Genomic DNA, 25,908 nt, shown 5'->3' on the forward strand with positions numbered 1-25,908 from the left:
AATGTTTGAGTATCCACTGTTGGTGTGTATTAAATACAGTAGTCAAAACCATGCCAACCTACATTTATTCAAGATATATTTACAGTGTTAATGAAAGACAAGAAAAAAAAAATTGTTAAGACGTGCTGATTCTGCTCTATGTATGCGGTTAACAAAACGAGAGCCTTCGTCTGCAAGCTCCTCCCCCACCCTTCGGCGATCATATCAGTCACTATCATCTGAGTCCACGCCAACCCCTGGCCCAGAGCGACCAGCTGTAAGAGGGAACCATAGACACTGCTGCTAGGAGTGCATGCTGGGATTGTAGTGGTGCTGAGTGGCCAGCTCTGAAGCAGCGAGTGAAGAACAGACCCATCTGGTACAGGTAGAAACACAGACAAAGAGAAGGAAAGAAAAGACGAGTGCACCATGATTTGGTCCCAGAAGCACAGCCAGGCCACCAGTGATGGGAGGCGGAATGTATGACCCCTGAAGTGCACCTAAAGCGACAAAGGCCCAGGTTCAAACCAACTCCTAGACCCTACCACTAAGCACTTCTAGTTGTGATTCTTGGAGTTTCCACCATTCTAGTCATTTTGGTTCATTAACTAAGAATCAGAGAATCAAGAAGAACTAGTACTAAAGGCTACAGGTCAGTTTGACACACGGCTATGAAGTGAGAAAGAAAGAGGGGTATCGTGGCTCCTGTGTTTCAGTTCTTGTTGAGGCTCCAGAGGGGGTCGAGGTTGCTCAGGGGGTCGTCTCCCCCCTCCTCGTGGAGGCCCTGGCCCTCGGCAGGCTGCAGGAAGCTCTGCTTAGTGACACGGTGCTTCCCCTTGCACCCACCACCCTCCATGGAGAAGGCCTCAGGAGTCAGAGAGGCCAGCAGCTCCAGAGAGTTCAGGGCTGGATCAGGGGTAACCTGGTTATTGGCTGTGGGGGGAGAGGAAGGGGCGGTGGTATCCACACCATTGGGTGGTGGGGACTGAACCTTCTCTGGGGAGGAGAGTGGGGGACTGACGGAGGAGGGTTGGGTACCGCTGGGACAGGGGTCCCGGGCGGGGGTGGCGGCTGGCTCTAGCTCTCTATCCAAGGGCAGGCCGGTGGGGGGGGTGAAGGGTTGGTCCTCTAGGCCAGAGGGGGCACCAATGTCAAGGACAGGGTCCATGGCTGGGTCAGTGGCACTGGGGGGCCGGATACTGAGTTTGGCGATGGTGGCCTGAATGGAGCTGATGGTCATGTCACCTCCCAGAACGATGTCCTGTTGGGACTCCTGGCGAGAGTAAGGCTACAGGGAGAAGACAATATTTAGACAGGAGGAAGCAGTAAAGCAGTAGCATAGAAGGGTTGGTTGTTCAGCAACAAAACCAACACGTGAACAACTATGGGGCAAAACAGACGGGGTTGGCTTAGATTGTTGACAGCATGTGAACTATATTTAGTCTCCAATGTTTATTGAAAACAATAAATGTGCACAATGAACACTTGTCTCATACATCATTACAGTTGTTGATTAGCTAGCTAGCAAATGTTTTGCCATATTGACATGAAATCAGTCAAAACACGACATGGTATCAATATATCATGTCCATGATAAAACTAGCTGACACGAGTCACGATTCCCCACATTGCAGTTTCTTGTCATTGTTGGTAGCTATCTTGACATCCAGAACCACAACAACCCATGAAATTCTTGTGAGCATGGTTTTCGTGACGTTGTCAGCTAACCCATCTATAGGGCCTCTCAATTTTAGCTTACATCGAGTACCACCAAAATCTAAGCAAATACAAATTGTATATAGGACCATATTTACGACCTCAATCACCACTACTCACTATCCATTCAGGTTTCTGAGACCTTAAAGCCTGAATGCCAAAAGGATGAAAAACTGGCTCAGTGAGAGACTGGGCTCACCTTGGTGGCAGCAGTGCTGGGTGTCTTGCTGCAGGGGGCGGTAGGGAGGTAGCCGTGTCTCTGGAGGACCTGCTCAGCGTGTTTCAGCACCGCCTCGTAACAGAACTTCAGGTGCAGCTGCGGACAGACACCAGAGAGGAGACACCTTGAAGAGCCATCACACCAACAAACAACATTGACTCAATGCACTGGGAAAGTGACATGAGCTTTTACTAGAGAACTTGCCTCTTATGAAACTGCACAGTTAACCCCTTGTAAAGCACGAGCTTGTTAGGTGTGCGTGTTCTTACCTTCTCCTGCAGCATGTTCTTCCTCTGCTGCCTCATCTTCTTGACCAGTAGAGGTAGGTCAGGGATGCTGTTCCCTGCCTCCAGCTCCTGTACCGCTGCATACAGCAGACAGAGGGCGCCAGTACGCCCCACGCCAGAGCTGAGGTCATGGAGAGAGACCGGGTTAGTGTCAATATTCACAACACACACACTTGGTTTTGATTAATCATCATTATGTTTGGTGATAGTAATAAAATAGCATGTGTGTGTTACCTGCAGTGCACAACAATAGGTGTGTGTAAGGGCCTCTGGTGCAGGTAGTATCCATGAACCTCCTGGATGAAGCAGATTAGATTGCTCTTGCTCATAGGAAGACCCCTGGGGGGAGAAAGAGAAATGGTATTCGTTAGCCAGATATTCATTTCCATGCATACAGTGGTTATTCAGTTGTTACTGTGTGGACTCACAGCTCAGGCCAGGAGGTGAACTGTAGGTGTATGACGGTGCGTTTGAGGCTCTGGTCACGGTATTGCAGGCCAATCATTCGCTCCACGTGGGTGGGCGTGGTCTTCTGCGTAGTCAGGGTGACTGTGATTGGTCCCTGAGCAAGCTGCTGGCCGCGTTCTGTCGGGAAATAGCGCAAAACCTTTCCCTACGGAAACACAGTAAAGAAACCGACTAAGAGTTGGGGTTCTTTCAATAAATTACAATGCGTCAATCAAAATATGGACTGATAACTTCAAATTAAATAATACATGTGTTTTCACAGACGTTTATGTCAATAGTCTGGAAATAAACCATCTAATCAAAGTTCTGCCTTATCCAATTCCTTACCTACCTTTTATTCCTTCTTGTGTAAAAAACAAACAGGTGGTACATCTACCACAGTAGTAAGCCTTTATGAGCCACCCCTAGAATGGCCCATTCCTTCTCCCTTCTGAGTGTGTTCATACCTTATCTAACTCCTGCTCTGAGACCAGCATGACCACCAGCGAAACCTTCTGCTCCCACACCATGAGCCAGAAGTCGGCTGCCGTGCCCGACAGCGGCGCCTGCGTGGCAATGAGGCGCGGACAGTAGGGCGACAGCTCCTCCACATAACTGCCGTTGATGTAGTCGTCCTTGCCCGAGCGCAGCAGCACGCGGTTACAGTCGTAGGGCATCACGTCCTGGTGACGGTTCTTCATAGTGTAGCAGCGAGCGATGGCGATGGACAGCTGCCTGGCGTCCCTCTCCTGCCCCTCCTGGAGCTCCTTCCAGCGGGCATCCAGCGGCGAAAGACCACCTTCGTCAACCGACGGGCGCTCAAGAGACTCCACGGCCGACCGGAAGCGTTCGAGTTCGCTGCAGAGGCGGGCAACGCGTTCGGGGGCTTGGTACGGGTCGCCCTGGATCAGCCGAACGCCCTGGGAGCTCTTCTTGCGGCGCTCCCCGTCCTGAGGGTCAGCCTTGGTGGGTTGGAGGACATTGGCGGGGGCCTTGGGGCCACCGGGCTGGCTCTCTGGGCTAGAGGAGAGCAGGTCGTCTGTGATGGAGTTCTGGTGCGGGAAGAGGGAGGTGGATAAGAAGGAAGGGAGAGAGGGTGGACCGCCAGGGGTGGGGGCCGGGGAGGGCCTCTGGGGAGCCAGGCCTTGGGAAGAGGGGCCTGGGGAGGGAGAAGGGGAAGGGGAGGGCGAGGGAAGGATGACGTTAGGTGGGAGGGCCACTGAAGGAGCTCCAGCAGTTGGTGGAATCATGTGCTGGGGAGGGGGCCGAGGTTGGCCCATAGAGGTGGGCTGTGGTGGGGCTCCAGGAGAGCCGTTCACACCTGGAGGAGTAGGGTACATGGTGGGGGTCATGGGGGCTACAGGCTGGGGAGCCTGGGACTGTTGGGGGGCTGATTGAGGCATTATAGGAGGCTGGTAGCCCTGTGGTAACTGGGGCCGATAGACATGTTGGGGGGGTTGACCAGGGTGGGGCATCTGGGGCCCCTGAGGTGGGAGGGGGCCCCTGGGCAGGTAAGCCTGAGGGAGGTGGACATGATGGGGCTGAGAAGCAGGGGGCATGGACTGGTGCAGGCCAGGGGGCATGGGCTGGCTGGTGGGGGGCAGGTAAGCCTGGGAAACTGGGGGCATCGGCTGGCTGTTAGGGGGCATCTGCTGATGAGGGCCAGGGTGCATTTGTGGATGCGGGTGCATTTTCTGGGCGTTGGGATGCATTTGTTGTTGTTGGGAAGGTAGCATCTGCTGATGAGGGTGCGGGGGCATCTGTTGGTTGGCAGGTTGCATGTATGGTTGGGAGACAGGGGGTATGGGCTGGGAAGTGGTGGGCATCTGTGGGTGAGGGCCCCTTGGGATCATGTGTGGCGGCTGTTGGGGCAGGTAGCCCTGTTGAGGGTGTTGAGGCTGATAGCCCTGTGGTAACTGGGGCTGGTAGCCATGCTGGGGTTGTGGCTGGGGCTGACCAGGATATGGCTGCTGATACTGGGGGGGCATGGGTGGCCGGGGCTGGTGCTGGGGGGGCATGTACTGTGGGTAACCTTGCTGGGCCTGGGGTCGGGGCCCGGGCAGAGCCCTGGGGGCAGACTGGTAGCCAGGGGGCAGCTGCCCAGGAGGGTGTTGGTACTGATGCTGTGGATGTTGGTGTGGCACCTGGCTGGGCGCTTGCATGGGCACCCCAGGCTGGGGCATGTACTGTGGGTACACACCCAACTGTGGGGGAACAGCGTAGCCTGCAGAGACAGTAGGTGGGTGTGAGTTATAACTGGGGATGGGGGTCTGGATACTATCTACTGTAGTAGTGGAGGGACGGAAAGGGGCACGGGCAGGCCTGACTCCCCCAGTTTGGGGGGCTTGCGGCTGGGGAGGGCCATAGCCAGAAACAGGAGTCTGCTGAGGGGGTAGCTGAGTGAAGGGTCCGCGAGGGAAACCCTGGGCGGGGAGTGGGCCGGGGAACTGGGGTGGGCGATGGTTTGGTGGGAACTGAGGGGTATAGAGCGGTGCCCCAGGCGCCCCTGGCCAGGGTAACGAAGCATTGCCACCCAGGTTGGCACCAGGAAGAAAAGCCTCAGGTCCCGGGCGAAGGGCAGAGTGTAGGGAGGGGTGGTCGGGGGGTAGACTACGGAGCTCGTCAGGCAGGTCTCCTCCCAGGCTCAGTATAGCAGCGTTGATCTGGGCTAGCTCAGCATCCTCCAGACTAGAACAGGCAGAGTCCACCTTGGACCCCAGGGACGGTTTGGCTGCAGTGGGCCGAGAAGGGGGATTCTTCTGGGTCTCCCTGTCCAGCACGGCCTTCCTCTCCTCCTCCCTGGCCTGACACAGAGTCTTAGCTCGCTCCAGCAGGCGGGAGGACTTGGTCTCCAGGTCCTCGTAGAACTCCTTCCCCTCCTGGGACTTCTTCATCAGGTCCTCGTAAGCCTCGTAGGACGCCACCAGGGTCTGCACCGTGCCGTTCCACCTGAGAGTTGGAGTGAGAGAAAGGAAGGAGGAGAGGAAGAGAAAGGGAGAGGTGAGAACTTCTTCAGTAACAATGACATGAGGCTAGTGCTTTACGTATCTAGTGTTTCCAGTGGAAACCATTCCCTATATTGGCCCCTTCCCTATGACCTTGGACTGGAACAGCGTCAAAGTCCTTTGACCAATAGTACTGGTGTCCCACTAAAACCCTTCCCAAGCCCATTGCTCACTTGTGTTCCGTCTCGGCGAGACCCTTGCGGACCGAGGCGTATTGCACGTTGGCTTCCGTCAGCGCCTTGAGGATGTTCTCCTGGGCAGACAGGTTCTGGTCGATGTACACCTTCACCTGCTCATACTTCTTCAACTGCTCCTCAAACAACCTCTATAGAGAGGGAGGGAGGGAGGGGGAGAGGGGGGGGGGAGGGAGGGGGAGAGGGAGGGGGAGAGGGAGAGGGGGGGGGGGAGGGAGGGAGGGGGAGAGGGAGCGGGGGAGAGGGAGGGAGGGAGGGAGGGAGGGAGGGAGGGAGAGAGAGAGAGAGAGAGAGAGAGAGGGAGAGAGAGAGAGAGAGAGAGGGAGGGAGGGAGGGAGGGAGGGAGGGAGGGGCAAATGTTACATATAGTGTGTTAAGAGGCATGCGTTAGTCTAGAATTTCATGAACATCCAACCCACACACATTGTCCTGTACCTTCATGTCAGTGCGCTCGGTAGTGACCAGGGAGGAAGTGATGTCGTCCTGCTGGATGAGGTCACGCAGCTGTTTCTCCAGGGTGCTCCTCTGGTCCCTCATCTCCTGCACCTTACCCAGGATCCTCTTCATGCACTGCAGCCCCGCCACCTCCTCTGTAGGAACACACACATATGTGTACATATATATACACATATATATATACATTTACATTTACATTTAAGTCATTTAAGTCATTTAATAATATATATTAATATATATATATATATTTAGAAACACACTCCAAATGACACCACAAACATCATAACTCTTTTCCACTTTCCTATACCCACCCTGGTTGAGTTGGGGCCTCGGCAGGGCTTCTCTCAGGGCATCCAGTGGTCCCCCCAGCAGCCTCAGGTTACTGATGTGCAGGTTCATGGCTCTGTGCAGCTCTGTGTTGGTGAAGCTGGCCTTTTCATGGGCCTCCATGTACTTCTCCAGGTCCCTGCGGATCTCAGCCAGGGTCTGGGCATGTGCCTGGGGGTGCAGCTCCGCCGCGGGGCCTCCTCCTGCTGCCTCTCGCCGCGCCCGCACCCCGGCCGCGTCCTCCTCCAGCACGTCCCGGATCTCCCTCAGAGACGCCTCCACGTCCGTGAACACACCAGACAGGACTGAGGCAGAGAGACACAGGGATAGTATCGAAAGGCTGTGTGTGTTTGACATGTGTATGTGTGTGTCCCAGGCCAACTACTCACCCTGCATGGACTGAATGAGGCTCTTGACGGTGTCTGGTCTGACACTGAGCGCAGCACACTTCTCCATCAGTACAGGGGGGATGTGACTGTACATGTCCAGGTTATCTACTGAGTCTGGCTCCAGACCCAGAGAGTCCATAAACTGCCTGTAAACCCAGAGCTAGATCAGTAACCACACAAAGTCACTATATTAAATCGTAAAAGGCGTACCTAGACGACACAAATACACACACAGCCCCTCCCACTCTCCTACTCACTCTAGAGTCTCATTCCTGCTGTCTATCTTGGCCATGATGTCCCGTAGCAACTTGGCCTTCTCTTCACTGTAGAGAGAGGATGCCTCGTGGGCAGCCATGGGCACCAGCTTGGCAAACAGGTCTGGGCCTGTGACACTGGGATCAGTTGGGTTCACGGGCAAGGCCTTCACCAGGGGGGCACCTAGAGAGGACATGATGACAATGAAAATCCAAATATAGTATATGAAATGCAGGAGAGGTTGTGTGTGAGGATAGGTCAGGGTTCGATGTTACCTTTGACAGAAGCAAGAGTCTCCAACGAGGGGACAGTCTCATGGTAGATGAAGTCATTGTCTTTCTTGGCAGAGTTGAACCTACAAGGGACAGGGGATAAGGAAGAGCAAAATAAAAAAGGAGAGGAAGGATCAGAGAGAAACACTTCAGCAAGAGTGCCACTGTTTGAGTGACAGAGTGTGTGTGACTGTCTACCTATCTCAAAGGGTAAAGACTGTACCAACCTACCCACAATCATAAGTGAATATACAGTAGGGAATATAGCTGCTTACTTTCCCCCTATCACGTCCATGGTGAACTTCAAGGCCTCCTGCACACTGTCTGGCTGACCCTGTTCAAACAGAGAGATTGAGGGGAAGGAGCATAAAGACAGTTACTTTGTTATTGTAAGCTTGATAACAGATACAAAAGAAACCATTTCAGAAGGCCAAATCGAAAAGGTTACACAAAGAGTCAATTGGAAGGTGACTGTACCTTAGCCAACTTGATGGCTTCACTGAGTTTGTCTAATGAGCTCTGCAGGTAAGCCAGCTGTTAAAAACACAAAGACACACAGCTTTAGAAAAAATAGGTGTATAAGGAGAGACATTGGTATGCATGTAGAGGAACGGAGGTATGCAGAGGAATATACACAGGGGGAATAGGGATAGTCAAGAAGGTGACATACCCGCTCTCCATATTTCTGTTGCTCCTCAGCCTGCTTCCCCATATGCAGCTGAAAATAAATATGTTATTCAATAACAGAGTATCCGTAAACCAAATTGAGAACACATTCGCAATATACTCCCTCACAACTGACTGTCCTGTCTCAAACTCACATGGGCGATGGAAGCAAAGTAGGAGATCTTCATCTGTACCAGTTTCTTCCAGTCCTTCTGGATCTTACCCAGCATGGAAGCCGTGTCAGAGTTCTCCAGAGCCCTGCACGCCTCCTTATAGTAGTCCACCACCTGCACCAAGCCAACAACAGAACAGTCACACACCTGGGTCGTACTCATTAGGGCACACCGTAGCAAAACGTTTTGCAACAGAAAACAATTCGTATTTTCTTATTGGACAAGTTCAGTTAGTCCCTCCCAGTTTGATGCCTATTGAGAACGACCCTGCTCTACGGCAACTAAGGTCTAGAGGGTGTTATCATGCCCTGCTACTACGTCATGTGTTGAGAGTAGAGAGATTTACCTGAGCACTGATGCGGGCTACAAGGAAACTCTTCCTGTTGTCCAGCATGGACTTCTCCAGGAGACACTCTTGAGCCTGACCCTGAATGGAGACAAATAACCATGAAGTGTGTGTGTGTGTGTGTGTGTGTGTGTGTGTGTGTGTGTGTGTGTGTGTGTGTGTGTGTCTGTGTGTCTGTGTGTGAGAACACGTGCATGTGCGAGTGTGCGATAGTTACCAGCATGAGGTTGATGTTGAGATTAAGGATCTGGTGACTCATGTCCACGCTGAAGTTGTGGCTGAAGTGGTCCCTCAGGTAGGAGAAGGCCCCCGCAGAGCACTGGAAGTGTGTACATGACACCTTCATCCCCTAGAGGGAGAGAGAAAGGGGAAGGGAGACAGAAGGGAGTGAGGATGGAAGTGAGAGAAATAGACAAAGGGACATATTGAGTTTCAGAAAGAGGAGGGCAACACAATGGATGTCAGTGTGATATGTCATGGAGAGAGAGGTTAACGTGGTAGAGATAGACGGCCATTGCTTCTGCCCACCTCTTCGGACACCCTGTTATCCATGGCTCCCAACATGGAGTGGAGAGCACCTACAGAGAAGACAACATTATGGCAATCAGGACATAGCTGTTTGACGGATGGTTTTGCCCTCAGTGCTGATCTAAGGTCAGTTTTACACTACACCATTCAAATGGTTCAACTCACCCAGGTTGTAGAGGATGCAGGCTTGCTCATAGCTGATGTCATCATGAGTGACTGTTTTTCCAGAAAATATTTCTGTCCTGGTAAGAGAGAAGGAAATTGTTGACACTGTTTTGCATACATGAGGGTGTGGTGTGTGTCTAAAGTTGAAATCGGAAGATAACACACACATTTTTTTTTTTTTTTTTACAATTCCTGACATTTAATCCTAGTAAAAATTCCCTGTCTTAGGTCAGTTAGTATCACCACTTTATTTTAAGAATGTGAAATGTCAGAATAAGAGTAGAGAATTATTTATTTCAGCTTTTATTTCTTTCATCACATTCCCAGTGGGTCAGAAGTTTACATGCTACCAAATAATAATTGAGTGTATTGCCTTTAAATTGTTTAACTTGGGTCAAACGTTTCAGGTAGCCTTCCACAAGCTTCCCACAATAAGTTGGGTGAATTTTGGCCCATTCTTCCTGACAGAGCTGGTGTATCTTAGTCAGGTTTGTAGGCCTCCTTGCCCGCACACGCTTTTTCAGTTCTGCCCACAAATTTCTATAGGATTGAGGTCAGGGCTTTGTGATGGCCACTCCAATACCTTGACTTTGTTGTCCTTATGCCACAACTTTGGAAGTATGCTTGGGGTCATTTTCCATTTGGAAGACCCATTTGCGACCAAGCTTTAACTTCCTGACTGATGTCTTGAGATGTTGCTTCAGTATATCCACATAGTTTTCCTCTCTCATGATGCCATCTATTTTGTGAAGTGCACCAGTCCCTCCTGCAGCAAAGCACCCCCACAACACGCGTTTTAATGACTCCAACCTAAGTGTATGTAAACTTCCGACTTCAACTGTACATGTATGTCTGTTTTTGTATGTATTATGGATCTCCATTAGTTCCTGCCAAGGCAGCAGCTTATCTTCCTGGGGTCTAGCAACATTAAGGCAGTTATATACAATTTTAAAAACATTACAATACATTTCACAACAGATTTTTACTATACATGAAGTGTGTTCCCTCAGGCCACTACTCTACTACCACATATCTACAACACAAAATACATGTGTATAGTGAGTATGTTATCGGGTGTGTGTGTGTGTGTGTGTCTGTGCCTATGTGTGTCTCTTCACATTCCCGGCTGTTCCATAAGGTGTATTTTAAATCCGATTTTACTGCTTGCATGAGTTACTTGATGTGGAATAGAGTTCAATGTAGCCATGGCTCTATGTAGCACCTCCCATAGTCTGTTCTGGACTTGGGGACTGTGAAGAGACCTCGGGTGGCATGTCTTGTGGGGTATGCATGGGTGTCCAAGCTGTATCCTAAAGGTTTAAACAGACAGCTTGGTGCATTCAACATGTCAATGCCTCTCGCAAATACAAGTAGTGATGAAGTCAATCTGTCCTCTACTTTGAGCCAGGTGAGACTGACATGGATATTATTAATGTTAGTAAGTCTCCGTGTACATTTACGAGCCAGCCGTGCTGCCCTGTTCTGGGCCAAATTAAATTTTCCTAAGTCTCTCTTTGTAGCACCTAACCAGACGACTGGACAGTAGTCTAGGGCCTGTAGGACCTGCCTTGATGATTGCATTGTTAAGAAAGCTGAGCAGCGCTTTATTATGGACAAACTCTCCCCATCTTAGTTACTGTTGCATCAATATGTTTTGACCATGACAGTTTACAATCCAAGGATACTCCAAGCAGCTTAGTCTCCTCAACTTGCTCAATTTCCACATTATTCATTAGTTGAGGTTTAGGGTTAAGTGAATGATTTGTCCCAAATACAATGCTTTTAGTTTTTGAAATATTTAGGACCAACTGCTTTCTTGCCACCCATTCTGAACCTGACTGCAGCTCTGTGGTAAGCGCTGCAGTGATTTCACTTGCTGTGGTTGCTGACGTGTATAGTGTTGAGTCATCAGCATACATAGACAAACAGGCTTGACTCAGAGCCAGCGGCAGGTCATTAGTAAAGATTGAATAGTAAGGGGCCTGTGTTCTGTTATACAGGTAACTCTCGATCCACAATATAGCAGGGGATGTAAAGCCATAACACCAATGCTCCATCTAAGCTGCGCGCGTGTAGCCCCAGAACTGCCATGCAGAAATATCAGCCCACAGAGAGAAGCACGAGAGCAGCGGCCACCAACCGGTCAATCTCCAAGACATTCCTAGTTGATTGCCAAACATTTATGTAAAAAAAACAACGATAAAGCCTTGTGTTCCTATTTTCTTTGTTTTAGTCTTGGGCTGTTGGCGGTAGGTGCACTCGATTCAGCTGCCCTGCGCGCCGGGTACACGAGCTGTTGCCATTCTGAACCATTGCATGTGTCTGAAAGTACAAAATATGCCTTTCCTGCGGACCCAGAGAGCAAATTAAGTGCACTATAGGCCTACCGCTGGCCAATCGGATGGCTCAGATGACCGTGTCTGCAGTAACGTAGCACGGCATAAAAGAAAGCCACAGAAAGTTGATACTGTGACATTTCTAAACATTTAAAACTATGAGTAGAGAGAGACTGTCAGCGAAAACAGCAAAGAAATGCTGTTTTTATGACTGAGTTCAAGTTCTTACTCAGCACTGTCAACACTTACGAGCCATAAAATGCGCGTTGTTCCTATTTCCACTCAGCGCTACAAGCACTGCAGCAGTAACGAATGAGTAGGAAAGTATCTATAGGCTTGCGTTGTTGTTATTATTATTAGCGGCTTGGGTCTTTTTTAATTTCGAGGAATATTTAACTTTCTTTGTTCAACATGACTTTGTGCATGAGGCAGAAATAATGCGGTGCGAGTCGAGTTTCGCCAGCTGGAAGATGGTGTCCCTTTTTGATCAGTGTCAGTGGAGGAAAGGGAGAGTGGAGGGATGTTGAGAGGCGGACCCTCAGTCTGCTCTCTCCCTCCGCTGAGACTGACCATCAGATGCAGGCACCATCAGCCCCCCCAAAAAATGTTTAAATGTATTTTTTATTTTTTATTGTCTGAACAACAATGCATTGGCAGGGCAATTCAAGCAAAGCCAATATGCAGTGATAATGTATTGGACCTATAACTTACTGCACAAACCTCATTGCTACAGAACTGTTTTTGATTGTTGCATAGGCTTACATTTTTTTAAAGTCATGCTTAAAAAAAAATCTGAGTAGTAGATCTCGGCTTGCATTTTGACTCAGTGATCTTGACTCAGACAAGGTTGGTGACCACTGTTCTTGAGTTTTCCCTGTTAACACTATCAACGTTTCCATTTCCAGTGGAAATTGTGATCGAATCAATGCAATATTACTGAAACTATGCAAGAGATTTTGTTGTAGGCAGAACGCATCAGAGTAGGATTCTATTGCATTGCCACGCACTACTCAGCCCGTACTCTACACAGACCGGTGCGGTATAAACAATCAGAGCTGCAGTAGACCTATATGCAAATAGATCATTGCCATATATGGATATGTGCCATTTACTTTGAACTGGACTGTGTTTGCAGCATGAGTGGTCGTGAGTAGATACGCTTCATTTGAGGTCAAAGTAAGAGCTGCTGTAGCCATGTGTGCACATTTTGTTCATATCTTTTGCTAGTTAGTGAGTTATTAGCCCAGTTATAGATCATTTATAGTCAGCAATAGGGGAGTGATTGCTTCCTACAAGAGCACAAAACATATACATTTCTAGACGTCTTTGAAAAGCGAGTCAGGTAAAGACCTTTTTTTATGTCTTAAAGGTGCAGTGTTGTATTTTGAGACAGGCTTGAATAACCTAAGTAGCCAATAGGCAGAGGGTAGAATAATTTGTCTGATTCTCTGTAATAATGGTATCGGAATAATAATGTATTTTATTTTGTAAAGTGGTTTCTTGCATCAAACAACGACATTTTCAGTCACCTCCTTGTCTGAAGGACAAGTGGATAAACAGGTTGATGTCAAGCCCTGCACTTTTTTCCCAAAATCTCATGGAATGTAGGCCTACATTGAGCACCACACATTGGCTGCTACGTTAGGCTGAATGACAGAACAGCTGTTTCCATGTTAAAATGTTATGGGATGTATTTTCTCCATTGTTTTGATGTTAGGCTACTCTGTTTGGCCTACATTATGATCAAATAGCCACAGTAGCCTACTTGGTCACTGTTAAAACTGTAACTTAAAGCGGGTACAGCCTCCGTGTTCACAGTAAACGTGTGCTGGAAGTTGCACAGAATTTTCACAACGTTCAGGTTTACGTTAAGCAGACCTGAAATTTGCTCAGTGCCGGAAGAAAATGTAGGGAACATTACATAACGCATACGCTTTTCCAGCAGCAGATTATTACAGATAATGTCAAAAGTTGCACTGAAGACTAACAAAACAGGTCCCACAATCTGTTTACTACTTATTATTTTATTATTATTGTTGACAACAATATTTGTTTCACCACTTCCACACTCACTTTACAGAATTACAATGCTTGTCTTTCATTATTTGGTCAGTTATGCATGGATGTGTAGGTTCAGAATTTGTTGTTGGCATGTCATGCCAAAGTTTGCTAATCTTGCCAATGAAAAAACAATTTAAGTAGTTGGCAATATCAGTGTGTTTGTGATGAATGAGCCATCTGATTCAATGAAGGATGGAGCCGAGTTCGCCCAAAATGTAATGTAAAGTGATCAAAACCTTTTTACGAGTTCGCCCAAAATGTAATGTAAAGTGATCCAAACCTTTTTACTATCATTCATCTTTGTTTCATAGTAACTGCTTTTCCAGAAAATATTTCTGTCCTGGTATGAGAGAATGAAATTGGCGACACACTGTATTGCATACCTGAGGGTGTGGTGTGTGTCTACGCGTATGGTAGGGAGAGCTTATGAAAGTGTGTGTGTGTTCGCTCATACTTTATTTGGATAGTCCAGATTGTCCATCTGTAGATGCTCTGTGGATCTGTTCATAAGCAAATGCTTGCTACGGTTACAGTTAGGGATGGTTCAGAATAAGGGTTAGGGTAAGAGTTAAAGTTAGGGCTAGGGTTAAGTTTAGGGTTAGGATAAGGGTTAATGTTAGGGTTAGTAGATAGTCCATCTGTAGATGCTCGACAGACTATCCAAATAAAGTGTTACCTTGTGTTCTTCCGGTCTTTCCGTAGCTGTCTGTGGTAGAGTTTATGAAAGCAACTGTGTGTATGATAAGGATCTCATGGGTAAGGGTGTAAATATAGGGGTCCTATGTGTACTTCATTGCCTCATACCATGAGATGGGTACTGCTGCTTCCTGCCCAGGCCCCAGAGGCACACGGCTCTGGAGGTAGTGCAGCTGCCCAAAGTACTTCCTCAAAATGCTGCAGCCCTCAAAGTCCCGCGTCACATTCACCGCACCCTGCCACAAACACTTACTTATTATATGATAGAAAGACAGTACAGTATAGTATATGACCTACATAACAAATAAATCACAACATATGACATTTGCATAGCACAACTCGCTCAGTCCCAGTTCATACCTGTCTCAGTGTCTCCAGCTTCTTCAGCTGTTCATTATAGCTGTCTGGATTCTCCCCATAGTTCTTCAGAATGAACTGAAAGGACAGAGGGAAAGCAGATAAGAGGGGCCATTGGGAGCTCAGCAAATAACCTTTATTTAACCAATAAGGTCTATTCATTCAATCAGAAATAGATTTACAGTACCAGTCAAAAGTTTGGACACCACTACTCATTCAAGGGTTTTTCTTTATTTTTACTATTTTCTACATTGTAGAATAATAATGAAGACATCAAAAGGTATGAAATAACACATGGAATCATGTAGTAACCAAAAAAAGTGTTTAACAAATCAAAATATATTTTAGATTTTTCAAAGTAGCCACCCTTTGCCTTGATGACAGCTTTGCACACTCTTGGCATTCTCTCAACCAGCTTCATGAGGTAGTCACCTGGAACGCTTTTCTAACAGTCTTGAAGGAGTTCCCACATATGCTGAGCACTTGTTGGCTGCTTGTCCTTCACTCTGCGGTCGAACTCATCCCAAACCATCTCAATTGGGTTGAGGTCGGGTGATTGTGGAGGCCAGGTCATCTGATGCAGCACTTCATCACTTTCCTTGGTCAAATAGCCCTTACACAGCCTGGAGGTGTGTTTTGGTTCATTGCCCTGTTGAAAAACACTAAGCGCAAACCAGATGAGATGGTGTATCGCTGCAGAATGCTGTGGTAGCCATGCTGGTTAAGTGTGCCTTTGCATTCTAAATAAATCACTGAGTGTCACCAGCAAAGCACCTCAACACCACCTCCTCCATGCTTCACGGTGGGAGCCACACATGCGGAGATCATCCTTTCAAGAAGAAGTTTGTTGTGCTTCTTATAGGCCTTGATTTTCCTCTAATCAACTCTCTAGGCCTACTCTGCGTCTCACAAATACTGTGGTTGGAACCAAAAATCTCAAATTTGGACTCATCAGACCAAAGGACAGATTTCCACCGGTATAATGTCCATTGCTCGTGTTTCTTGGCCAAAGCCAGTCTCTTCTACTTATTGGTGTCCTTTAATAGTGGTTTCTTTGTGGCAATTTGACCACAAAGGCCTGATTTCATACAGTCTCCTCTGAACAGTTGATGTTTACATAAGTATTCAGACCCTTTACAGTACTTTGTTGAAGCACCTTTGGCAGTGATTACAGACTCGAGTCTTCTTGTCTGCTCTGGCTGGGCCCCTCAAGGACATTCAGAAACTTGTCCCGAAGCCACTCCTGTGTTGTCTTGGCTGTATGCTTAGGGTCGTTGTCCTGTTGGAAGGTTAACCTTCGCCCCAATCTGAGGTCCTGAGCGCTCTGGAGCAGGTTTTCATCAAGGATCTCTCTGTACTTTGCTCCGTTCATCTTTCCCTCGATCCTGACTAGTCTCCCTGTCCCTGCCACTGAAAAACATCCCCACAGCACAATGCTGCCACCACCATGCTTCACCGTAGGGATGGTGACAGGTTTCCTCCAGAAGTGACACTTGGCATTCAGGCCAAAGTGTTCAATATTGGTTTCATCAGACCAGAGAATCTTGTTTCTCATGGTCTGAGAGTCCTTTAGGTGCCTTTTGGCAAACTCCAAGCGAGCTGCCATGTGCCTTTAAATGAGGAGTGGCTTCCGTCTTGCCACTCTACCATAAAGGCCTGATTACAACTGTAGTAATCCAATCCTTACTGGGTGTGCAGGCTTCTGTTCCAGCCCAGCACTAACACACCTGATTTAACTTACCAAACCTAATGAGTTGATAATAATGTGTATTATTGCTGGGCTGGAATAGAAGCATGCTCACCCTGTAGATCAGAGAGTGGAGCAAGGTTGGCCACCTCTGGTATGGACTTTTTTGTACACCTGAAATTATGCTTTAGTAATAATAGTCTAATTACTAAGATATTACTAACCTTTACAAACAAGTTAGATTGTTTGTACTTTTGAAATTATATTCTGATTCATTCCATGTTGATTCATTGAAGTGAAGTGTTTAAACTTGTTTTAATTGTTAACTTAAAAACATTATTCAAGATGAACTACAGTAGTGCCAATGTTCATTCATCACAGATCACAATTCTGCAATAAAGGTGTGAACAGGATCCGTCTCTAATTTGTCTGTGTTGCTTTCTTAAATGAACTTTTTGTCCAGTTGTGAGCTCTCCAATTTAAAGTGATACCAGTAGATAATGTATATGTAGCTAACCATGAGCCAGATTTTTTACATGATTTTTCTGACCTGAAATTGTTTAGTGCAAATCCAACCGTTATATTCTAGGTACAGTACTGTACATGAAAATAAGGAGCAATTTGTAGGCTAATAAAAATGTAAAAAAGGAAAATAATGTGGCGTGGGGAGTGTTGTACTTCTACCTTGTTTATTTGCTGAAAATAATTTTAGAATAAAGACTAAATCAGATGGTCAATTGCAGAAATGTTGGTGTTGATGGTGGGTAAAGAGAAATTTGCACAACAAAATGTACAAGTCAAAGCCCCAATTCCTTTACCCAAAGTACCCATTCATGTACATGTACGCTTATGTATTTTACAGGAAGTGAGCTATAATCATCAATTTCATGACACAAGTATAATGAAAGTGCCATAAACTATAATATATGAGAATCACGTTAAGATACCATAATCCAATTGGAAGCATATTACATGGAAAAGTCATGCTTAGTGAATCATTTACAAACTTATAATGCGTGTTTCTGGTGTTTTCTATCCTTTAGTGGGAACATTTCACAATTTAATTTACTCAACACATTCACAAATGGTGGCTCTGATCACAGTTTCGAGGTTTAAGAGCACACGCTCATTGTTGTGTAAATCTCTCTTCACCCACCATTAACACCAACAATCTCTGCAATCCTCCTACATGCCATTTACCTTATGATTTTGTCTCTGTATTCTAGCATAGCAAAATCATATAGAATTGGAAAACCAGACGCAGCGATGATTGGTTTCAGTCCAACTTTTTTGGTTGCGCTTGCTCGGAACTAATGACAGGCGGAACTACGTTTCATGAATGAAAGATTATCAAGCAAATATCTGCTCCTCACTTGATTGGTTAGCGGCAGCGGTGGCAACGTGGAATTTGCATAAAGTAGAGCAGGCCTGAACTTTTTATTTCGCTCCGCTAGCAGGGTTCGCACCGCTCACCTTCTCACAATCCCCTGCGCATGTGTTCCAGTTGAAAATTAATGGGGGCGTAACTTTTGGAAGTGGTGTAAACACTACGATAGAAGTACCTGGCCTGCTTCTCGCTAATGTCAAACGTAGGAAAGTGCCCAGCTGGGCGTATTTTACTTCACCTCACACAGTAAGTCAACAAAGACCTTTTTGTATCCATTCAAATTATTGTGACGGTATGCGAATACTTCGTTTGAATGGTTTTGTGCGTCGAAATAGGAACTGTATTTTTTTTTAAATGTAGCTATATGCAGAAAAGCCAACAGACAAGGTCTAGGTAGGCATATCAGTGGAGGCTGGTGGGAGGAGGTATAGGAGGACGAGCTCATTGTAATGACTGGAATGGTATGACTGGAACAGTATCAGACATATGAAACCTTTTGTTTGACTCTGTTCCAAAAATTCCATTCCAGCCATTTACAATGAGCCCGTCCTCCTATAGCTCCTCCCACCATCCTCCTCTGGCTTATCTCTGTTAATGTTGTGCCAATACGAAAAAGCAACACATCGTCTCCAACCTGGCATTTCCTAATTTGTTGATAAATATAAGTAATCTAAAAACAATAATGAAATGCCATGATAATAACAAAGTTATGTTAAAGTGTACAAACAGAGTTGTGATCCCCCCTGAACGGTTATGTCGGTGACCGTTTACATTGGCCTGGACAATTACCATAACCTCAAATTCCAAGATAGCCACAGTTCTACTTAAATGTCAATGATCTAAAAATGCTTAAATTGTTCTAACTTAGACCCTATTTTACATGATCTGAGGTTTTGATGTTGTGCCCAACATCGGTTGAGACACAACATGCTCTTGAATATGTGGGTGTCATGTTTGGCTGATAATTGTACTAACATTTGAATCCAGTTTTTACTTTCAAATGGTACCACAAAGATGGTTGGAGGTCCACATATCAAATAATGTTGACTTGAATGGGAATCTGTTGTCTTAAATAATACTGTCAATCCTCCAATGGAAACCAATTGAAATCAAATTTTGTTTGTCACATGCGCCAAATACAACAGTGAAATGCTTACTTACAAGATCTTAACCAACAATGCAGTTAAGAAAAAAAGAAATAAGAAATAAAAGTAACAAATAATTAAAGAGCAGCAGTAAAATAACAATAGCGAGGCTATATACAGGAGGTACCTGTATGGGGTAATTGAGGCCGAGCAGTTGCCATACCAGGCAGTGATGCAACCAGTCAGGATGCTCTCGATGGTGCAGCTGTAGAACCTTTTGAGGATCTGAGTACCCATGCCAAATCTTTTCAGTCTCCTGAGGGGGAATAGGTTTTGTCGTGCCCTCTTCACGACTGTCTTGGTGTGCTTGGACCATGTAGGTTTGTTGGTAATGTGGACACCAAGTTACTTGAAACTCTCAACCTGCTCCACTACAGCTCCGTCGATGAGAATGGGGGTGTGCTCGGTCCTCCTTTTCCTGTAGTCCACAATTATCTCCTTTGTCTTGATCACGTTGAGGGAGAGGTTGTTGTCCTGGCACCACATAGTCAGGTCTCTGACCTCCTCCCTATAAGCTGTCTCATCATTGTCAGTGATCAGGCCTACCACTGTTGTGTCATCGGCAAACTTAATGATGGTGTTGGAGTCGTGCCTGGCCATGCAGTCATGAGTGAACAGGGAGTACAGGAGGGGACTGAGCACACACCCCCATGGTGAGGATCAGCGTGGCGGATGGGGGTGGCCCGTCAGGAAGTCCAGGATCCAGTTGCAGAGGGAGGTGTTTAGTCCCAGGGTCCTTAGCTTAGTGATGAGCTTTGAGGGCACTATGGTGTTGAACGCTGAGCTGTAGTTAATGAACAGAATTCTCACATAGGTGTTCCTTTTGTCCAGGTGTGAAAGGGCAGTGTGGAGTGCATCATCTGTGGATCTGTTGAGGCGGTATATAAATAGAAGTGGGTCTAGGGTTTCTGGGATAATGGTGTTGATGTGAGCCATGACCAGCCTTTCAAAGCACTTTGTGGCTACAGACGTGAGTGCTACGGGTCGGTAGTCATTTAGGCAGGTTGCCTTAGTGTTCTTGGGCACAGGGACTATGGTGGTCTGCTTGAAACATGTTTGTATTACAGACTCAGACAGGGAGAGGTTGAAAATGTCAGTGAAGACACTTGCCAGTTGGACAGCGCATGCTCTGAGTACACCTCCTGGTAATTTGTCTGGTCCTGCGGCCTTGTGCATGTTGACTTGTTTAAAGGTCTTACTCACTTCGGCTACAGAGAGCATGATCACACAGTCATCCGGAACAGCTGATGCTCTCGTGCATGCTTCAGTGTCACTTGCCTCAAAGCGAGCATAGAAGTAATTTAGCTCGTCTGGTAGGCTCGTGCCCTGGGCAGCTCGCGGCTGTGCTTCCCTTTGTAGTCTGTAATAGTTTGCAAGTCCGGCCACATCCGAAGAGGGTCGGGACCGGTTCAGTACGATTCAATCTTAGTCCTGTATTGATGCTTTGCCTGTTTGATGGTTCGTCGGAGGACATAACGGGATTTCTTATAAGCTTCCGGGTTCGAGTCCCGCTCCTTGAAAGAAGGCAGCTCTACCCTTTAGCTCAGTGCGAATGTTGTCTGTAATCCATGGCTTCTGGTTGGGGGTATGTACGTACGGTCACTGTGGGGATGACGTCATTAGTGCATTTATTGATGAAGCCAGTGACTGATGTGGTATACTCCTCAATGCCATCGGAGGAATCCCGGAACATATTCCAGTCTGTACTAGCAAAACAGTCCTGTAGCTTAGCATCTGCTTCATCTGACCACTTTCTTATTGACCGAGTCACTGGTGCTTCCTGCTTTAGAGAAGAAAAGATAATAAAGTATAGATAATAGAATAGACATGACCATTTAAGTTGAGATTCAATGGTGGGTGGACCAGCGGCCATCTTTGTGGTAGTAATTAGAAGTTAAAATGTTTATTCAATTTCAGTGGTGTACCCACTGTACCAGATCATTTGCAATGGTCTGAGGGATAGGTCCATTCTATGAAATGTATTTCTATGATTCAAATGACACCCACCCTGCACTTAAGAGCATGTTGTGTCTCAACTGATGGCGGGCACAACACAAAAACCTCAGATGATGTAAAGTAGGGTCTAAGCTGGAGGTCGACCGATTATGATTTTTCAACGCCGATACCGATTATTGGAGGACAAAAAAAGCCGATACTGATTAATAATTTAAAAAAATATATATATATATATATATATATCATACACACACACACATTTTTGTAATAATGACAATTGCAACAATACTGAATGAACAATGAACACTTTTATTTTAACTTAATATAATACATAAATAAAATCAATTTAGTCTCAAATAACATGAGAACATATGTTAAAACGAACCACCAGCTTTCATGGGTCTTCAATATTCCCAGTTAAGAAGTTTTAGGTTGTAGTGCAGAAAGCAGAGCTTGTCTGCATGGTCCCCTGTCAGTCTGCTCCTCCGCGAAACACAGACCTTATTTGAAGTAGATCAAGACATTCTCTATGGAAGACATGAACGGTAAAATAACGAAGGAACCCCTTTCAAGTTCAGCCGCAAGTTATTACAGGAATTATAACGCGTCGACTATTTCTCTCTAAACCATATACCTTTGACTAATCCGGAAACTATCACCTCGAAAACAAAACGTTTATTCCGTTCCGTATTTTATCTAACGGGTGGCATCCATGAGTCTAAATATTCCTGTTACATTGCACAACCTTCAATGTTATGTCATAATTACGTAAAATTCTGGCAAATTAGTTCGCAAAGAGCCAGGCGGCCCAAACTGTTGCATATACCCTGACTCTGCGTGCAATAAACGCAAGAGAAATGACACAATTTCACCTGGTTAATATTGCCTGCTAACCTGGATTTCTTTTAGCTAAATATGCAGGTTTAAAAATATATACTTGTGTATTGATTTTAAGAAAGGCATTGATGTTTATGGTTAAGTACACATTGGAGCAATGACAGTCGATTGATTGTTTTTTATAAGATAAGTTTAATGCTAGCTAGCAACTTACCTTAGCTTACTGCATTCGCGTAACAGGCAGGCTCCTCGTGGAGTGCAATGTAATCAGGTGTTAGAGCATTGGACTAGTTAACTGTAAGGTTGCAAGATTGGATCCCCCGAGCTGACAAGGTTAAAAATCTGTTGTTCCTAGGCCGTCATTGAAAATAAGAATGTGTTCTTAACTGACTTGCCTAGTTAAATAAAGATTAAATAAAGGTGTAAAAAAATATATATATACCGATTTCCGATTGTTAAGAAAACTTGAAATCGGCCCTAATTTGTGAATATTTAAAAAATCTGAGTTTAAGCGTTTAGATAATTGACGTTAAAGGTTCAAATCAGTTTTCATATCTAGAAATTATTAAATAATTTGACAACCCTGTTTGTAAGCTTTTAAATTATATCAAACTCAACAGTTTATATTTTCCAGTGATTAAGACATGGCTGTCTCATGGTATGGTATGACAAATGGGTAAACTTTGAGCAGTTTTATCTTCTGAATGTTTTGGCATCGGGTAAAAAAAAAACTTATTTCATGGGCAAACATGTATGGAAAGTTTTGTTTAAACCAAAAGGGATGCTATCCAAAAGTGATTGAATTTAAATGGATTTACCCTACAATGGTTTCTATTTGCATTGAGGTCAAAGGTGACCGACACCATGATACATACACAGCAGTACTGTAGGTAACTATTTTTGTTAAAAAATACATTTTGGAAGGATGTGTTAGTTGATAAATTTTTTGATTTTGTCAGATGGATTATTGTACAGTTATTCAAATCTGGTAAGTGGTGGACAAAATTGGAATAGTATTGACATGACTACATGACCAAATGTATGTGGAAACCTGCTCGTCGAACATCTCATTCCAAAATCAAGGGCATTAATATTGAGTTGGTCCCCCCTTTGCTGCTATAACAGCCTCCACATTTGGGAAGGCTTTCCACTAGATGTTGTAACATTGCTGCGGGGACTTGCTTACATTCAGCCACAAGAGCATTAGTGTGCTGACGTTGCTTACAGAGGCAGTTTGGAACTCGGTAGTGAGTGATGCAACTGAGGACAGGAGATTTTTGCGCGCTTCAGCACTCGGCGGTCCCGTTCTGTAAGCTTGTGTGGCCTACCACTTGGCGGCTGAGCCGTTGTTGCTCCTAGACATTTTCCCTTCATAACAGCAATTACAGTTGACCAGGGCAGCTCTAGCAGGGCAGACATTTGACGAAATTACTTGTTGGAAAGGTGGCATACTATGACGTTGCAACGTTGAAAGTCACTGAGTTCTTCAATAAGGCCATTCTTTTGCCAATGTTTGTCTATGGAGATTGCATGGCTGTGTGCTCGATTTTATACACCTGTCAGCAACAGGTATGGCTGAAATAGTAAAATCCATTAATTTGAAGGGGTGTCCACATACTTTTGTGCGTGTGTGTGTGTGTATATATATATATATATATGTATATATATATATATATATATATATATATATATATATACACAGTGCATTCTGAACATATTCAGACCCGTTAACTTTTTCCACATTTTGTTACGTTACAACCTTATTGTAAAATTGATTAAATAAAACACTCTCAATCTACACACAATACCCCATAATGACAAAGCAAAAACAGGTTTAGAATTTTTTGCAAATTTATCCAAATAAAAACGGAAATACTTTATTTACATAAGTATTCAAACTCTTTGCTATGAGGCTTGAAATTGAGCTCAGGTGCATCCTGTTTCCATTGATCATCCTTGATATGTTTCTACAACTTGATTGGAGTCCACATGTGTTAATTTCAATTGATTGGACATGATTTGGAAAGGCATACACCTGTCTATATAAAGGTCCCAAAGTTGACAGTGCATGTTAGAGCAAAAACCAAGCAATGAGGTCGAAGGAATTGTCCGTAGAGCCCAGAGACAAGATTGTGTCGAGTCGGAGATCTGGGGAAGGGTACCAAAACATTTCTGCAGCAATGAAGGTCCCCAAGAATACAGTTGTTTCCTTCATTCTTAAATGGAAGAAGTTTGGAACCACCAAGACTCTTCCTAAAGCTGTCCACCAAGCCAAACTGAGCAATCGGGGGAGAAGGGCCTTGGTCAGGGAGGTAACCAAGAACCCGATGGTCACTCTGACAGAGCTCCAGAGTTCCTCGGTGGAGATGGGAGAACCTTCCAGAGGACAACCATCTCTGCAGCCAGACGGAAGCCACTCCTCAGTAAGAGGCACATGACAGCCCGCTTGAAGTTTGCCAAAAGGCACCTAAAGGACTCTCAGACCATGAGAAACAAGATTCTCTGGTCTGATGAAACCAAGATTGAACACTTTGGCCTGAATGCCAAGAGTCACTTCTGGAGGAAACCTGGCACCATCCCTACGGTGAAGCATGGTGGTGGCAGAATCATGCTGTGGGGATGTTTTTCAGCGGCAGGGACAGGGAGACTAGTCAGGATCGAGGGAAAGATGAACGGAGCAAAGTACACAGATCCTTGATGAAAACCTGCTCCAGAGCGCTCAGGACCTCAGACTGGGGGCGAAGGTTCACCTTCCAACAGGACAACGACCCTAAGCACACAGCCAAGACAACGCAGGAGTGGCTTTGAAATGTCCTTGAGGGGCCCAGCCAGAGCCCTCTTCATTCCTCTCTGGGCTGTCTTTCTCCTTCTTTACATTACTTTTCCATGGACTGTTATGCTTCATTTTCTTTCCAGATAAAATCTGTCGCTGTTATAATAAAAATCGTAACCGTCATTGAATGTCATTGACAAAGGTTGCTAGAAAATTGATCTGGGACTAAGGCAGCAAAAAAGAAGAACCAGAGAGGGCAAAAGTCCTCTAGTAATATCTGGAGCATGAGGCGGAGGAGGAAGAAAGGAGATTGGATAGTAAGGCATAAGACGTCATTGTGGTGGGTGTGTTACTTTGCAATATTTCTCAATAAATATTGTGAGGGAGAATTTCCTCAGACATATGTTATGATGACTAGGGCAGAGTTTTCCCTGGCCAGATCAGATGACCAGAAAAAACTCCTGACTCTACTATGACCCTTCACCTAACGTTACTCTGCTGTTCTCTCATTTTAAATCATTCCAGCACTAATTTCTGAATGTCTTGGCTATTTTTCACCATGCCCCCCCCCCCCCCCCCCTTAATGACAACTGACAGGGGTGTGAACATACAGGATTCCAACCTGCCAGACTTGTCTCTATATCAAAGCAAACTGGTTCAGGGTGAATGTGACAATGACATCATTATTTTAAAGACTATTTATTTGTTGTGACTGGGGTATCTGACACATTAACTACATGTTGACATAAATAGCTAACTAATTATCAACTTAGCTAACTAACTGTAAACAAAGGCGATTGTCATGGCTGACACAGCTAACCCAATACTAGCTAGCTAACTACCTTTACTTGATGCGTCAGGCTAATAACAGTCTAGTGCTCGATACTTATGATTATTTTACGTAATCCTTGTCTGCTTGACTTCCGATCTCAACCGCCCGACAGTGCCCGGTTGTCCCACTCCCTCACCCATCTCACCTGCCTCACCGACGGGCTGAACTCGAACTCCCCTGCCTCTTTCAGATCCAGCCAGATCATTGGCATACGGGGGACCGCCTCCATCGCGGCCAGCGACTGAACCGAGCCTGAGTTAAAGTGACTTCTATTTAAATATCACTTCAGCAGTTTTGAATTCAGGGGATTTCTAACTATATTGTTTCTTATAATCGCCAAACAACTGTGTCATGTCTCCATTTACACTTCAACAGGAAACGATGGATGCTAAGGGACGTGACGCCAGAAGGAATGT

At 45.7% G+C, this 25,908-nt stretch overlaps 1 protein-coding gene across 1 annotated transcript; it reads right to left on the reverse strand.

Moving 5' to 3' along the window:
• Window positions 1-48: 48 nt before the first annotated feature.
• On the reverse strand, window positions 49-25,860 carry LOC139564301 (tyrosine-protein phosphatase non-receptor type 23-like). Its single transcript, XM_071383706.1, has 23 exons — window positions 25,638-25,860; window positions 14,879-14,953; window positions 14,627-14,754; window positions 9,426-9,502; window positions 9,261-9,310; window positions 8,950-9,081; window positions 8,733-8,813; window positions 8,369-8,500; window positions 8,218-8,265; window positions 8,025-8,081; window positions 7,823-7,881; window positions 7,551-7,630; window positions 7,278-7,458; window positions 7,021-7,166; window positions 6,616-6,936; window positions 6,284-6,438; window positions 5,828-5,979; window positions 3,117-5,598; window positions 2,631-2,815; window positions 2,437-2,541; window positions 2,185-2,323; window positions 1,895-2,011; window positions 49-1,267 (listed from the first exon to the last, which is right to left on the reverse strand). The coding sequence occupies exons 1-23, from the start codon at window positions 25,719-25,721 to the stop codon at window positions 692-694; spliced, it is 5,562 nt and encodes a 1,853-aa protein (XP_071239807.1). The 5' UTR covers window positions 25,722-25,860; the 3' UTR covers window positions 49-691.
• Between the last annotated feature and the right edge of the window lie 48 nt (window positions 25,861-25,908).

The sequence above is a fragment of the Salvelinus alpinus genome, chromosome 35 (genome assembly GCF_045679555.1).
Source record: "Salvelinus alpinus chromosome 35, SLU_Salpinus.1, whole genome shotgun sequence".
NCBI lineage: Eukaryota > Metazoa > Chordata > Actinopteri > Salmoniformes > Salmonidae > Salvelinus > Salvelinus alpinus.